Source organism: Cnephaeus nilssonii (genome assembly GCF_951640355.1).
Source record: "Cnephaeus nilssonii genome assembly, chromosome: 21".
In the NCBI taxonomy this organism is placed as follows: Eukaryota; Metazoa; Chordata; class Mammalia; order Chiroptera; family Vespertilionidae; genus Cnephaeus; species Cnephaeus nilssonii.
Window position 1 is genome coordinate 40,394,708 of NC_137092.1, and position 16,939 is coordinate 40,411,646.

Consider the following 16,939-nt stretch of genomic DNA (forward strand, 5'->3'; position numbering starts at 1 on the left):
TGAAAACATGAATAATAAAAAATATGAATAATAAAATGACAATAACTACATTACCTATCAATAATTACTTTAAATGTAAATGGATTACACAATCTACAAGAGTAAACTCAAAATGGATTAAAGGCTTAAATGTAAGGCCTGAAACCATAAAACTAGAAGAAAAATAGGCAGTAAAAACTTTAACATTGCTCATAGTAATATCTTTTTGGATATGTCTCCTCTAGCAAGGGAAACTAACTAACTAAATAAATAAACAAATAAGACTACATAAAATTAAAAAGGTTTTGCACAGCCTAGCTAACGGGGAAATTATTCAGCAATGATACATCTGATAAGGGGTTAATAAGTAAAATATATAAGGAACTCATGTAACTTACCAAAAAATAATAACAACTACAAAAAAAAAAAATCCAATTAAAAACTGGGCAGAGGACTTGAATAGACATTTCTCCAAAGAGGACATATAGATGACCAACAGACATATGGGAAGATGCTTAACATTACTAATCATCAGAGAAATGCCAATTAAAACCCTAATGAGGTGTCACCTCACACCTGTCAGAATGGGTAGCATCAATAAATCAACAAACAAGTGTTGGGAAAGATGTGGAGAAAAGGGAACCCTCGTGCATTCTCGCTGGGATTATAAATTGTTGCAGCCACTATGGAAAACAGTATGGAGGTTTCTCAAAGATTAAAAGTAGAACTACCATATGAACCAGCAATTCCACTTCTGAGTATATATATATATATATTTTAAAATATATTTTGTTTATTTTTTACAGAGAGGAAGAGAGAGGGATAGAGAGTTAGAAACATCGATGAGAGAGAAACATTGATCAGCTGCCTCTTGCACACCCCCTACTGGGGATGTGCCCGCAACCAAGGTACATGCCCTTGACCGGAATCGAACCTGGGACCTTTCAGTCCGCAGGCTGACGCTCTATCCACTGAGCCAAACCGGTTTCGGCAGAGTATATATTTTAAAAAAACACACAAAAAAACCCAAAAATATTAACTTGAAAATATATATGCACCCCCATTTCCATTGCAGCATTATTTACAATTGCCAAGATATGGGCACAACCTAAGTATCCATTGATAGGAGATTGGTTAAAGAAGATGTGGTACATATATACAATGGAATATTACTCAGCCGAAGAAGAGGATGAAATCTTATCCTTTGTGACAACATGGATGGTCCTAGAGGGGATTGTGCTAAGTGAAATCAGTCAGACAGAGGAAAACAAATACCATATAATTTCACCTATATGGAATCTAAAAAAACAACCAACCAAAGCAAAAACAAACTCATAGAGACAGAGGACAAACTGGTGGTTTCTAGATGGGAGGGGGTTGGACTGGCTGAAAAAGGTGAGGAGATTAAGAAGTACAAATTGGCAGTCATAGCAGTAGTCGGAGCTGTGGTATGCAGCAAGAGGACATTCTATATAATAAAAGCCTAATATGCAAATCGACCGAACAGCAGAACGACTGGTCCTATGAGGCACACTGACTACCAGGGGGCAGACGCTCAATACAGGAGCTGACCCCTGGTGGTCAGTGCGTTCCTACAGGGGGAGCGCTGCTCAGCCAGAAGCCGGGCTCATGGATGGCAAGTGCAGCAGCAGTGGTAAGAGCCTCTCCTCAGTCAGCATCCCCAGAGGAGTCCCAGACTGCAAGAGGGTGCAGGTCGGGCTGAGAGACTCCCCCCCCCCCCCCAGCCCCCACCCTAGTGCACAAATGTCATGCACCGGGCCTCTAGTAGTCAGTAATATTGCAGTAACTGTGTGTGGGGGCAGGTAGGTGCAAGACTTATTGTAAGTTATGTAAATGTGTGCCGACTGTGCCGTAACACCTAAAACTAATATAACGTTGAATGTTAACTGTAATTGAAAAATAAAACGTATTTTTTAAATGTTTACTTAGCACAATGTATTTTAACCACAAAGTGTTTACTGCCTGTTTTTCTTCTAGTTTTATGGTTTCAGGCCTTACATTTAAGCTGTTAATCCATTTTGAGTTTATTCTTGTAGATTGTGTAATCCATTTACATTTAAAGTAATCTATCTTACCTTATAATAGACAAATATGCAAATTGACCGCACCTTCGCCACGCCCAAGCCATGCCCACCAACCAAGCCACGCCCACAACCACTCCCACCATGAAACCATTACAGGGACGCTGGGTGCGGCCGAGCCCAAGGCTGGGAAAGCCTCGGGCAGAGGCTTTCCCGGCCTTGGACACCAGTGGGCAGCCTGCACGGATCGCAGGAAACCACTGGGGGTCGGCTCCTGCGATCCTTAGCAGGGATGTTGGGTGCAGCCGAGCCTAAGGCCACCGCCCGGGGCCAAGCCCCGACCCTGAAAGAAGGCAGAAGGCGGTGGCCACAGCCAAGGCCTGGGTCCCTGGTGCCGGCAGAAAACTGGTGCAGGCAGCCAGGTGAATGAAGGTCTATTGCACGAATCTTCGTGCAAACGGGCTACTAGTATATATATAAAAGCCATGTGACCGGAACGCCTAAATGGCTGGAATGACTGATCGCTATGACATGCATTGTGGCTGGTTGGGCGGCCCCTCCCCCCGGCCAGCCCTGGCCAGATTGGAGGCAGGGCTGGCCAGCCAACTTCCCACAGCCCCTTCCCTCAGCTGTCCCGGTCCCCAATCGCCACCCCCCCTGATCGGGGGCGGGGCCGGCCGGCCAACTTCTCACAGCCCCTCTCTCCCATTGGCCAGGCCCAATGGCCTCCATTGGGGAGGGCCAGCCAGACCCTACCCGTGCACAAATTTGTGCACAAGGTCTCTAGTTATTGATAGAAATTCAAACTGTAAGAGGAATCACTCAGAACACAAAGCCCTCTTACTGGGGCGGTCTCTGCCACTTCTCCCCTCCCCGAGTCCAGGTCTGGCCCACTGGACACTGTGCCCGCTGTGGCCAGAACACCCAGCTCTGCATAGCACAGCTGTAACTTACGTGTCGGAAGAGGCCCAATGGCTGGCTGCCAGCTCCCTGAAATAGGATGGCACAGTGTTCACTTCTTGGGCAGCTCTTGCACAGGATTGTGGGTTGGAATAAATGGGGGAGAGGGATGCAAGGGGGTTGAAAGCGGGCGGGCAAGGAGGAGGCGGCGAGGAGGACTTGGGACGGCCGGTGCCATGTGCGCAACCTGCCCCTTGGTCTTAGGGACGGACGTGATGCTGCTTGAAGACTACACGTCTGATGACCAGCCTCCCCCCCACTCCACTTGCCCACCCAAGAGGAGGAGCTCGGTGACGTTCGAGGATGAAGTGGAACAGATCAAAGGTTGGTGTCTGTGCCTGACAGCTTCCGGACAACACAGGGAAAGGGAATGGTCTTAGGAAAATGCCTGGCTCATCCCCCTCCCCACCCCAGCACACCAGGCTCCCCCCTTTGCCCCCTCCCCTTACCCCTCCCCCACCCCGCCCCGTGCCCCTCCCAACCCTGCAGTCTCCCTCCAGTCCTTGGGCTTCCCAGCCATTGGATCTGGAAGCTTCTAAGCTGGGCAAACAGGCGCTGTCGAACTCTCCCTAGACACACAGTGCTCACACCGAATCTGTCCTCCCAGATGAGTGCAGGGAGGCAGAGCCCACGGCCCCTCCCCTCTCCCCCGCCCCCCCCCCCCCCGAGTGGGGTAGAGGTCGCCTGCTCCCGAACATGTGAGGAGTGGGGGTACTTGTTCCCGCGAAGTGTCAGGAGGAAAGTAGGCAGTGAGCTTCACAGTAAGAAGGCTCTGGGGGCGAGGGAGACCCACATCCCTCCCTCTTCTCCTGTTAGTCGTCGGGTCCTGTCCTGGGTGGGGCGCCCGAACCGTAGTATCCTGCCGACCCTGAGGCTGACCTGACTTGGGGGAATCTGAGCCAGTTCGGAGATGTGGCGTCCCTACGGGCTTAGCACTCAGCCTGTGGAAGTTTAGAACCACAGACATCACACACTCCAGGGAGCCAACGGCCAAAGACGTCTTCCAAAGGTGTAACATGTGAATGTGGTTCATGGGGAATATTGATCAAGCCTTTTCTGTGAGCCGGACCTCGGCCAAGCATCTTGGGAAGAATGGTTTATCAGACAAACCCTATGGAGTAAGAGGTGCACCATGACCCTCCCTTGGCAGAGGAGAACCTGAGGTCAGGCTAACTCCTGAGATTTCCTCGGCCCTAGGAGGGAACCTTGGAAACCCGCGCCCTCCACATGGATCTGGCCCCTCGCTAACCTTGTTCTGTGTTTCCCTCAGAAGCTGCCAAGAACCCCATCCTCCACGTGAAAGCCGACGTGCACACATCTTTGGACAGTTACGCAGACAGCCTGGCCAAAGCCATCGAGGCGGAAGCCAAAATCAACCTGTTTGGGGAGGAGGCATTGCCCGGGGTCTTGATGGTGGCGCGGACCATCCCGGGGGCTGGCTTTGGGGGCAGCGGAGGCAGCCGAGCCCTCGGGAGCCAGAGGCTCCAACTGCAGAGCATCGAGGAGGGCACCGTTCCAGCTGCGGAACAGAAATGAGGGCCTCGGGCTGGCCTGTGCCCCAGACAGATGCCCACAGCCCACCGAGCCGGGGCCCTGGGAACTCGGGTAGGAACGGCATCTGGGGTGCAGCCACCAGAAAAAACACCGAGGACTGCGTCCACGCCAGGAGCTCTGTGTCTGTGCCAGCCCACCCGTGGGCTTCTCCTAGATCCCAGTGATGGGACAGAGGCATCAAAAGCACAAAGAAAAGCAGATGGAGGTGTGGCTGTGGCTTTCTGGGAAGTGGGGCACAGGTGGGGCCAGAGACCAGGCCGTGGGGAACCACCGGGCAGGTCATGTTCTTTTGTTCACATCTGCTACTCACTGTCCCCCCAGGGAGGCTCAGGAGGGGGCTCTTCCAGTGCACTGGGGCGGAGGCACCCCAGGCTTCTGCAGGGTTGAAGCAGGCCGTGTGGGGTCCCTAGAGGAGAACCCAGGAGCAGGGCCCCCACGCAGTTCCCAGGCCTCTGTGCTGGTTACGACCTGGCCTCGGTGGAGCCACCTGCTGGTGCTCGCGGGGCAGCCCCAGGCCACCTCCCTCCTCACTGATTCTTGGCTATTTCGAAAGAAGGGAGAGAGAAACCACTATAGCAGACTGGAGGAAGGAGCCGATGGCAGATGCTTCATTTCCAAGAATTAAAACTGTTTGGCTAAGACATGCCTGGACGGCCGTGGAGCCCAACAGCAGGGGGAGACACTTGTTGCTGGAGGAACTCCCTTCACGGAGGAAAACTTCCTCCCAGGGACTCCGGACTCGGGACACCGTGTGTAGTTTGATTGACAGGAGATAAGGCAGAATAGAAAGCATGCGGGCCTGAGCCAGCACCTGCTCCACCACTTCCTCATCTCACCTGCGACTTCCTAGCACTCTGTGCCGCCGGGGGAGATGGGATGAGGGAGTGAGCTGTCAGACTGAATGGTCTCCAGGATCGTTGCCAGCTGCCATCTCTGATGTCCTCTGTAAGTCAGAGACAGGAGAAGAAAAGGGACCCACGCGCCCATGTTGGCACAGCTGCTGAGTGACTGCGGACAGACTGCAGGCCCGGGTGTGCGGGCTCCCCGGCTTGTCTGCTCAGAATGCCGCCTGCAAGGGGCCGGTGTGGAGGAGAGATGCCTCCTCGGAGGGGGAGTGGATTTGCGGTGTAGACACCAGTGGTTGGCTGGTCCTCAGTCTGCAGTTTGCAGAGACCTTTGCGAGACCTGGGGGCTTGCACCTTCGTGGTCATCAGCTCGTGGATAACGACTCCCAGCTGTGGTTCTGGGTGGGAGGGAAGGAGCAGGGTGGCGTCACCTGCGGGTTCTGCTAAGGAGATGGGCAAGTCAGGCTGCTCTCACTCCACGGCATTCCTCAATCAGAGCTTTACTCTTCTGTTATCTTCCTCGCACTTGTCGTTTGTAAAGGGACCATATTCCTGACAGCTGGCATGCCCAGAGGTGGAGCAGGGCGCTCGCTGGTGAGCCTGAGTGCAGCACATTTGGCTGGGAGCCCGGGGGTTGGAGTGCGCGTCCCTGGGCTGCACTGGGCCGGGCTCTAGGGGGAGTCCTGAGACCCCAAGTCCGCACTGGCTGGTTGCAGACTAGCTGGGATTTACTAGGATTAAATCTAAACTTATCTAGAAATGCCACGCATCATAGGACTCACTGTTTCACTTTTTTCTACTGAGGACCATTCGTTTCTTCATCTTCTGGGCCCTGCACGTCACCTGTGCAGAGCACCAAGCTCGGCCCGTGAGCAGTAGCATGGACGTGTTTGCACTCTCATTTAGGGACAGACCTGGGGGGTGCGGATGCTGATAAATAGCAGTGGAGTAATTATTATAGAGAGAACTGTGGGCTCCAGAGGGAGGTGACTACTTCCATGTAGCTCCGTGGAGGTGGCAGTCGAGCCAAGCCTTGGAGGATATCTGGCAGCTAGAACCATATTTTGCATAATCGAGAATTCAAAGTTGCCAATGAAGCCTGGGAGAAAGAGAAGGGGAGGGAGGGAGGAGGAGGGAGCAGGAGGTGGGTGGGGAGGAGTGGGGAGTCCCATACATTCTGAAGCTCCTGAGAGGCATTTTTGAGGACACCTGCCCTTAGTGCAGGCTGGAACCCAGGCCATAGCTTTATAGTTCTGTGCAATGGCTACATGGACAGTGGCAGGTGGCACTTTTGGCCACTTGTCCACAACCTCTGTCCTGCGCCTCTGGTTTTGACAGGACCGAGTTTAGGGCTGTTGCTCCTTTCATTGAGATCGCCACTTGATGGTCCCTGTGCTGTGCCTGCCCAGATTCCAGGCTTGGGGCTGTTATGACCCAAGCACTGGGATCCCCACACCCCAGCACTGGGCTCCCTGGCCTGGGAAGACGAGTTCAGCACCTTAGCCACGAGGTGGCAGCAGTGGGGAGCGCTAAGGAAACACCTGAAGGCTTGCCTCAGCTGAGCTCTGGCTTTGAACTTGTCTCCACCTTGGTCCTCAGCCTTGGAAGGACCACCCAGCTTGCTCACACGTGTGACCCCTTTTGGGGCGGCAGGTTCTGCCCCTGCTCAGCTATGAGGTCTTAAGCAACTGCCGTGAGGCAGGGCTGAGGACCAAGACCAGGGCCAATGGTGCTAATGTGCTTTGCCATCCCAGGAGCTGCTGCGACCTCTGTACACCTGAGCGACCAGTGAGACTAAGTATTTGCAGTCAGCCAGGAAGGGGGGCAGGAGGGGAAGATGCTTGCTCCAGCAAGAGATCTTAGCCTGTTGGGTTTCACTGCAGGAAAACGTTCCCACCGGACTTGCTGAGACACCTGCACGTGAGGCGTGTGTGTGGACAGAGCCCAGGATACTCTCCGGTGTCCAGCTCTGGCCCCCTGTCCTGTCTGGGAGGAACTGTGAGGGTGCGTGGCTATGAGTGTGGCCGGTGCTGAGCACCTACTTTGTGCCTGATGGTGGAGAATTCTGTGCCTGTTGTGCGGCTTCTGTTAGGCACTTGAGGGCTCTCATTCCGTGTCCGTGCACGTGAGCTCCATGGGAACGTGCAGACTTGGCTGGGCTGAGTTCTGGATTCAGACCCACGCGGCTGCGGGGCAGTTGGGTGTTCCTGGGTCAGTTCATTTTTCTGCATCGGTTTCTCATCTGTGAGGTTTCAGAACCTGTTTCCTGTGGGGATGTAGAATGCAGGCCCCCCCCACGGGAGGTCACGGGGATTAAAGCTCCCGGCACCACACGTGGGACGCAGTGGTGCTGAGCCACTGGGGTCTTGTCCATAACTAGGCGGGTGTCCTATTCTTGCCTCATAGGACCTCTTAAGGAGCTGTTACCCTAGATGAGAGGTGTTGAGGCTTTTGCTGTGGGAACTGTCCGGTTTGCTGAGCAGCACAAAAGGACCTGGGATTAAAGGGATGTGGTGAGGAAGGCGAGAGAGAGGAGGGGGAAGGTGTGTGGCGTTGGGAGCTGCAGAGGTCTGAGGGGCACAGTGTCTGTCCAAGATGATGGCCCGGGGCCTGGGGTAGATCCCGTGTCACGGCACCAGCGCAGCTTCCCAGCCCAGAAGAGACGCCCCGGAGACTTGACGGCCCTGCGGCCAGCTCCATCCCGCAGGACAGTGACTGCATGGCGGTGGCTCTGGGGTTCAGGTTCTCCTGTCCTCCGCCCTGAGGAAGTCAGTGCGGGGACAGGAGTCCATGCTGCTACCCCAGTGCGTGCAGAACCCCAAGGCGAACCATGGGGGCTGGAGGAAAAGCACCGTTTTCACCTGAAGCAAAGGAAAAGGGCTGAGTCATATATTGACAAGAGGAGGCAGAGTGGACACTCCTCCTGGTTGGGGACAGACACAGAATCCAGGGGGACCTAGAAAGTGAGGAAGTGCCCAAGGTCTTGAGGTCATGACACCAGCGTCAGGGCCCAGCGCCGGGTCTTGGCCACGTGACTGAGAGGAAGGAGCCAGCTGTGCAGCTCGAGGCCGAGGGACAGTGAAGTCCTTACCAGAAGGCAGGCCAGCGGGCTTTCTTGTGTAGAAAGAGCTGGCGACTGAGTGCCGGGGGCCTGGAGCACCCGCCTGCCGGGCCTGCAGAAACCACAGACCTGGGGGATGTGCTTGGACTCCCTGGAAAGATTCAAAGCACAGACTCACTCGTCTGCAGACCAGCATCGGTACCGTTTGCTCAGCGTTATTTTAGGACATCACACACAGCTCATTTCCCCAGGAAGCATGTTCCTGAGCAGTAGTAATAGCTTGGAATTCAAGGCCACTTGCTGTTCCTTTTGACACCACCATTTTGCAATGTCACCAATCACAGGCAAGTCAGCCCCTCCCAGGGGCAAGGACAGTCCCGGGGCCTGGGCTGGGCAGGCAGGGCCACACCAGGGCAGTGGGAGGAGCCCACTGGCGCAGGCGCAGGGGTCCAGCTGTGGACCTGCGGAGGGGAGTCCTGGGCTGTGTTCTGGTGATGGAACCCAGGATGCAAACGTGGTTAAAAACCAACCTTCAAACAAAACAATGACAAGCTAGTCCTGAAATACATTTCACTTGAAACTTTTTTTTAAAAACAAGAAAACGTTTAGGGTTATTATAAATCAATATTTATAAACAAGTAAGAGTGTATTTAGAATAGCTTTGTTTACCTGAGTAAATGTTTTTGGTACGTGTACAGATGTGGAAATTGTGAATTTGTACTTGGACTTGTGGACTGTGGGTTTTGGGTGTTCCCTCTTTACCCCGTATCCCCGTTTCCCACAGCCCCTTTCCTTTCTCCCTTCCCCCTTCCCAAGGGCTAAAAAGAGGAAGGAGACCGAGCAGGAAGGGCTGACTACTGCAGAATTGGGGGCGGGGGGTGATCCATACCACAGTCACCTGGGTACATCCATCCATGCGTTTTCAAAATACCCCAAGACAGTGAGATTCATGGAATATTGTCTAATACAGAACAAATACTCCTAACCCAGATTTTATAGGGTTTCTCCACACGTTCATCCCATAACCAGGTCAAGGGGGTGTGATGATCAGTGACTCAAAACCACCTCAGGGCATAAAACCCAGCACCTCCACCTGAGCCCTCACCGGCCGCAACTGAAGGCAGTTCCTTTTGCTGAGTGCGTGGGTGAGCTCCGGCTCCAGCTGCCTAACCTCCTGCCCCCAGCATGCATTGCACCATGGCCAGGACCTATTAACTCTGCTGGGAACATGTCCTCTTTCTGCCCCTGGACTGTGGTCTGGTCTGCCTTGTGCCTATGTAACACACCAAACTCTACAAAATCACCCAAAGTAGGAGAACTAATTCCTTTGACAAATACCATTAAAAAATAATAACAGCCCTTGCCAAAACCGGTTTGGCTCTGGATAGAGCGTCGGCCTGCGGACTGAAAGGTCCCAGGTTCGATTCCGGTCAAGGGCATGTACCTTGGTTGCAGGCACATCCCCAGTGGGGGGTGTGCAGGAGGCAACTGATCGATGATTCTCTCTCATCGATGTTTCTAACTCTCTATCCCTCTCTCTTCCTCTCTGTAAAAAATCAATAAAATATATATTTTTTAAAAAATCAAATAACAGCTCAGCCAGTGTTGCTCAGTGGTTGAGCATCGACCTATGAACCAGGAGGTCATGGTTCGATTCCCACTCGGCACATGCCCAAGGTTGTGAGCTCGATCCTCAGTGGGAGGCGTGCAGGAGGCAGCCAATCAATGATGTCCCTCTCTCATTGATGTCTCTCTCTCTATCCTTCTCCCTTCCTCTCTCTCTAAAAATCAATAAAAAATCACGTAAAAAACAAAAACAGCTTTACAGCAGTTTTGGGTTCTGAGCAAAACTGAGCAGAAAGGTCAGGTCCCATATACTTCTGCCCCTCCCCGCTGTCCCATCCTGCCCAGAGGGTACACAGACCATTTTGATTTTCCGTTGCTTTTCCTGCCAGTTACTCCTGACCCCACGGAGTCCTCCAGTAGCCTCTGTCCTGCCAGCTTTCCAACACTCTCTAAGAATCCCTGCAACTGCTTCATTTCAGTGAGAAATGATGTCCTGGCTGTGCTGCCAGTAGTGTTTTCAGTTACTCTGTAAAGCCCCTCACCTCTGGGTGTCATGGGGCCCTAACTCAGCCCCTGGGACATAGGTGTGCAAATCTGATCACCTCCACTTCACGGGAGATGCAGCAGGGGCCCAGACAAGTCAGGTGGCCCCAGCAGGTCACACAGCTAATTGGGAACCAGAAACTAAGACCCTGGCACTTTCCAGAAGTCACCTGTCGCCCAGTCAGCTGCCGTTTGGCTAAAACTCTAACTCCTTCTCTTCACCCACTGACCACGTTCTCTAATGTGGAGACACGTGTGCATCCAGGGCCAGGGCCAGGTGTGGGAGTCCAGCTCCAGTTACTGAGCCCCCGGAGGGGCTTTTCCTCTCCACAAAGCCAACCTGCCACTAGCAGCCGGGCCCCGGGTGTGCAGCCACCTGGGGAGAAGCGGCCCCGGCCTCCACACCTATGAGTCTCATGGCCCAGCCAGAGAAAAGGATGACAATTTAACAGTGGGAAGGGAGGGTGACTGAAGGGTTAAGTCTGCAGGAACAGATTCAGGTCATAACCTCTAAGATACAGGCCGGGGTGTCGATGGCTGGAGTGGAGGTGGACACTGGAGTTAAGGAAGGCCAGGATGTAGAAGACAGGATGGTCACGGCTTTCAGCTGAAATCTAGCAGCAGTCAGGAGGACCGGAAGCCAGGGCCCCCAGAACTAGCCTGTGCTGCTATATCATGTGAACCCCAGACACTCTGGTCTCTGCTGGCCCTGACTCCTGTCTGTGGGTAACGCAGTCTCACTGATCATTAAGATGATGACTGGTGGTGAAGATGAAGTACTTTGGAATGAGACATGAGTAATTCTCTTCTATGTGATTCTATCACACACAAGTCAAAACAGAAAAGATGATTACAACTAGAGAAGACTGGAGAAACAGTCTTATGTGACAGGAAAGACTGGAAAACATGGGCCAGGGTAACAAGGCATTAAATACAATGTCAAATTCAGGAGATCTTACAACAACCAGCTTCTTTAATTAGAAAGCAACAAACATGCAAATGGCAAGTGTAGAAATTTATTTGAACCAACATTGTCTCTACCATGAGAACTGCTCTTCAACATTGATCCAAGCTCCCCCGTGTGGAGGCTGGCAGTATTGCACTTTCGTTGCTAGCACTCCTCATACATGGCAACTAGGTTTTAAAACATTCTGCTAGTTTTATTTCACACACTCTCCCAAGTTCATGCACACAATCACTCCACACCAATGTCAGGTTATCCCCCCCAAAAGGGAAAACTCCAAAAACCATAACCTTAAAATTGCACTGAAGCTCTGTAAAGAAAAAAATATAAGTGTCTTATACAAATATCAAAACATTCTAAGTGCTGGCCACTCAGAGTTGCTTATTCCTCATCCTCGTTTTCATTCTCCTGACCGGAGCCTTCTGATCGGTCACCCTCCAACCGGTCTGGAAAACAGATATGAGACTCACTAAAAGAAATACTTTTAGGGTTATGATTAAGATAATCTTCAATGCCTTTTATTTAAAGCTGCTTAAAATGTATAGAACTCAACACACCATTATGTAAAATTCAGTTCACCACTGTGTGTACATACTTAATTTTTGCCTCTACAGAGAAATTTAAAAAAATAAAGGAAACACTATTAACTTTGAAAATGGATGTCATTCTAAACAAACATTTTTTAAAACACTACAGATGGCTTCACCATGTATCAGTGGTGTGGCCTGGGTAAGTCATTACAGAAAGCCCGCTGAGAAGGGCTGGAGCTCAATGAGGGTGGTCATTGTGTCATGAACTGACAGGTGATGCTCAGCATAGGGAGACATTTCATTCGTGAGGTCAGTGAACATACTCTTGTTTATAATGGATACTGGAACTTTTTCTTATGAGCACAGCTTTTGAATTCCTTCCTGAATAGTAGTTACAATATATGCATTTTGTGTTATCTGTGACACTGAGCCTCAGTTTATCACTTAAGACAAAACAATGATGAAGAAAACAGAGAGGTGCCTGTTCAGCCTTCCTAGCATGCTACCTTTCTTTCGTCTGGGCTCTGCCAACCTGGAGCCAATGGACCGCTGAAGGCATTTATGATGACAAGGCTGTGTAGGAGCCTCCACTCAGAGAAGCAGAGTGGGTACGTTTTCAGGGGACTGTCTTTCATTGTGATGCATTCCAATAAATCAGGTTCATGAGGACATGAGTTACTGCGCTAAGGAAGTTATATATATAAATGTTAAGTAATACCATGTTGTTGAGACATAATCCTAATTGGAACAGAGGCTGACTGTTCTTACCGGCCCGGATGTGGTTCAGGGAGGCCAGCATGCGGAGCATGAAGGAGGCAGGCACTGTGATGGTGTTCCTTGTCTCCTCCAGCATGAGCTCATTCCGAGTGATCACCTGGGGCAAGTGAAACCACCGTCAGAGACCAGAGAGTGCCCGCCCCGCCCCTGAAGATTAGGAGAATGGCACGAAAAAGAGTGGCCTTCCTTCCCTATGTGCCTGCCGTCACGTTTCCCTGTTAAGGCTTCTCAAGGCCAAGTAGTTACTTTGACTTGCATATGAGGAGTAAGATGAGAGAACATGCCTCATGCAATTGGCAGGAAGACAAAGGTCAACTCTAGTTGTTAAAACATCCAAGAATTCAATTTGTCTTTGCTTGTTCCCCAGAGCAGTCTACGCTGTGCCGCTCCTTATTTTCACCGAGAGGAGAACAGGTACTTTGGGACAAAGCAGTGTTAAATTATTGTCCCTGGGTCACGTGGATCCTTGGAGCGTTGTTACCTTCGCTGAGGCAAAGTAATCTTGAAAAATAAACCTTTGGACAAGAGCTACCAACGACTTGTGTCAGAGTATCAAGGAAAGGACTAACTGAATATCCGTGGCTCTGAGGGACCCAATGTATATCATGGGCAAAGGAAAGAAGGAAGAGGAAAAGCAGAGTGTGGGAAGGAAGAAAGGGAAGCCTGAGAGCAGGAGAAAGATGCCATCTGGGCAACAGTCCCCAGTGAAATGACCACTCTTTCAGCTCCTGGGGTCCCTCAGGGCCCTTTACGGTCCTAAATGAGCTTTTCAGTCTGACTGAGCAACTTTCCCTCGCACTGTAGGTTCCGCACACGGATGTTTCCTTTACCTTCTAACAACTTGGAACCTGCTGGCCCCATGTCTCCAGCGCCCCTTTGCTCCTGTCTGCCTGGTGAACGCAGTCCTAGTGACTTTTATAGCCTCTGTGAAGACGTTCCCACCCCATCGACTCCATTCACAAGCAGTTTTTCTTTTCTACAGGCTTCCAAACACTGAGCATACACCTCAGACACTCACTACACTACACTGTGCTGTCTTTCCCTCTTACCCATGCGCTCTGAGCGCAGGGCTGACACAGAGTGTTGTGTAAATGTCTATTAAATGAGTGAAAGCACCCATGGGAACTGTGCTGAGCTGTCAACCTCACTCTGAGGTGCTGCTTGACCCACTTACTAACATTATTAAGTGACAGATCCTTATTTACCTATTTGTGCCCTCATTTACCCATAGGAGTTCAGCAATTAGTAGCTGATTAATGCAACGGACCCTAATTATTATAAGAAACCTATGGAAATCAACAAATGAAAACACTGGCTGAAGCATAGAAATCAGCTTTCTTATCCTAATTTCATAAAAGACCTAGCCCTTCACTGAACTCAGTTGGAAAACTACTGATTTAACAAGAAGCTGAGGAAATCTTAAAACAGAATAAAGGAAAAGATTCTCATCATTTGTGCTGCTACCTCTTGGCCATGATGATGAAGACACTGCAGTGAAACCATTTTCTCAAAAGGACAGTGTTTTTAATGATTCTTTACTGCAGTAAGCATAGTCAACCTATTTTTCTTAAACTAGAAAACAATCTGTTATTACTAATACTCAGTCTTCTAATTAGCAAAATACTAGTTCAATTTTTACCTCTAGGCATGGTTTTATCTTCATTTTTCTTAAAACTGACTTCCTTACCTGCATGAAATTGTTTTATGTTACCAACTAAGGGAGGAGCTGCTTTGATATTTCTTAAGAAAGCATTTCAGGAACAAGGTAAACTATGGTCTAATAAGTGCAGTAAACATCTTACTTCATCAGCAAGTTTTCGGTTAAAAATCCTTGACTCCTCCAGTGGTGACCAGATCTTGATGTCATAATCTATGCCAGACGAGGCTAGAACTAGAAACAAAAAGTACGGTTAACATAAACTCAGAACACATGCATTTATTCAAGCTATGCACACAGACATGTGTGTGTGTGTGTGTGTGTGTGTGTGTGTATGTATAGAATATGTGTTTGTAGGGTACAGACGCAGGCATATGTACATATACATCAGGGCCTTGAATAAAGTTCTGTTCAACGTCTTTTCACTGTGCCACTGATGAGATGCTGAAGGAACTTAATCTTGTTTATAACCATTAGCTTATGATAGAATCGGTTTTGTTACATGTTGTTTCACTTAAAGTTGCAGATCCTATCTATGACGTTCAGTGAGGACTTCCTGTGTGTACATCATAGCAAAAGTGAGCTGCAATGGAAACTGTACTGATGCATATGTTAACTGAGAATATTATTTTGAAGATTTCCTAAAAGTCACTCTAGAATATAATTTCAAGACTATGGGCAATTTCCAATGGAAGGCAAGAGCACGCCAATGAGCCTTGCAGATTCTATTTGGATAAGTAGTGAGAAGTTCAATCAGCCAAACCTCTTACAGCTAATACAGCTTAGAAGAAATATTAGGAGAACACTCTTTAACCTACTTCACCATACTTTCTGCCCAAAGCAGGTTATAAGTGTGTTTTGGTTTTAAACCCAAGCAGAGCTAGAAGTGACTCCCGTGGCTGCCTACAGATAATTCGGATTATTTGTATGTTAACTAGAACACTGCTGGGGCTGATGAGCCACACTAATGATTTCTAGCCCTTGCCTTATGCACGGTCCTCTTACTTGGGTCAAATGGATGTGGCTGCAGGCAGTTCACCACGTGATTGTCAGCCTCCAGAAGCATTAAATGCTCAGCGGTGTGACGATCCCAGATGAATATATGGCCGCAGTCGGAACCACTCATCACAAAGTTAGCACCCCAGAAATTGGCTTCTTTTATCTAAGGGTTTAAGAAAAGGAAGTTATAAGGAAATTCAAATCAAAGTTATTAAAATAAAGTCTTATTCTATTCTTGTGTTAAAAAAATTAATTGGCTTAGAAAATAAAATACAAATTGAAGAGTGTCCTGGTCTTCTAGTATCTTCAAATGATAGATTTGCCAGCAAAGAGAACCCGGCCTTCAGTAATGAAGAGTCCCCCACAAGGACAGGGGTATGTTTTTGTTCAATACTGTGTTTATCGTGCTTGTAACGGCTCTTAGCACACAGTAAGTGCTGAATTAATTAACTGCTAAGTGAATGAAATTTCTGGGTTTTTGACAGTATAACAAAAAGTACCAATCTTTTTCTTAGTTATTTGAAGTTCTCATAATTAATAAGAAAAGATATAAACACATGTACTTTTATGAAGCAATGAGACAAAGGAATAGACAGTTGGAGTGGTTATGATGACATTTTTTTCAATGGATGCATACTAATGAACCATCAAATCTTTGTGCTTCAGATCGGATTTTCCAGTCATTTTATCTGCAGCTGTCACTCTGCTCTTTTGGGGAGAGCAAAAGAGGAGAACCTGTTCTGTTCTTACTTGGAGCTGTTATTTTAGTTGCTTATCTTCTTTTTTTCTTATTCCAGCCCCTAATTATTTTCCTCTAAAATTTTAACCAGCAAAATGCAAGAAATATAAATTGGTTACTTCTATTAATAATAGTATTATTTTTTGAATGATTAAATTGTTACTGCCACTGATTTCTATAGAGAGCTTATTATTTCCCTAAAGTAAGAAAGCAGTTTAAAACTGATTCTATAGATACGTTTTGAGAACTCAGTGAATGTGAGAACAGCACTTTCTAGACAGAAACGGTTCAGAATCACAGTTATGACACACTAGCCACCTCCCAATATTCCCTTAGTCGGTGACGGATGTAGCACTGGGTGCACAGATGTGGGGATTGTAAAAACTGGAAAAGACCTTAGAGATCATCAGATCTATTCTGTTCAATTCACAGATGAGGAACTTGAAGTTCAGGGAGCAAAGTGACTAAAACCAATCTTGACTTGTCCATCTTAACGGGGTGATGATGAAAGCAACCTGATTATATTTCTCAATGAATCTGAGTTTCATATATCCAAACCCTTCTCTCCAAAAACAATCTACTAGGAAAGTACACAGCAAGTGTGAGAGAGCAAAGAAGCAATGGTTACTTGTACAAGCTAAAAATTTAAACTCTATAATAATTCCTGGGTAGAGTTTCCTTATAAAAACTATTGGTCTTTCCTGATATATCACAGAACTAGAA

General features: G+C 49.0%; 2 protein-coding genes across 11 annotated transcripts in view; one reads left to right on the top strand and one right to left on the bottom strand.

Moving 5' to 3' along the window:
• GPR161 (G protein-coupled receptor 161) overlaps positions 1-6,480 on the top strand; it is a 38,242-nt gene extending 31,762 nt beyond the window's left edge. For all 6 annotated transcript variants that reach the window (XM_079760706.1, XM_079760707.1, XM_079760710.1 and 3 more), the window contains 2 exons: positions 3,186-3,305; positions 4,252-6,480. In XM_079760706.1, coding sequence (XP_079616832.1) covers positions 3,186-3,305; positions 4,252-4,517 — 386 coding nt within the window. In that variant the 3' untranslated portion in view covers positions 4,518-6,480. The remainder of the gene's footprint in view (positions 1-3,185; positions 3,306-4,251) is intronic.
• A 40-nt stretch (positions 6,481-6,520) lies between these two features.
• Positions 6,521-16,939, bottom strand: part of DCAF6 (DDB1 and CUL4 associated factor 6) — an 86,297-nt gene continuing 75,878 nt past the window's right edge. For all 5 annotated transcript variants that reach the window (XM_079760702.1, XM_079760704.1, XM_079760701.1 and 2 more), the window contains 4 exons: positions 15,484-15,640; positions 14,624-14,712; positions 12,813-12,918; positions 6,521-11,960 (listed from right to left, as the gene is read on the bottom strand). In XM_079760702.1, coding sequence (XP_079616828.1) covers positions 11,896-11,960; positions 12,813-12,918; positions 14,624-14,712; positions 15,484-15,640 — 417 coding nt within the window. In that variant the 3' untranslated portion in view covers positions 6,521-11,895. The remainder of the gene's footprint in view (positions 11,961-12,812; positions 12,919-14,623; positions 14,713-15,483; positions 15,641-16,939) is intronic.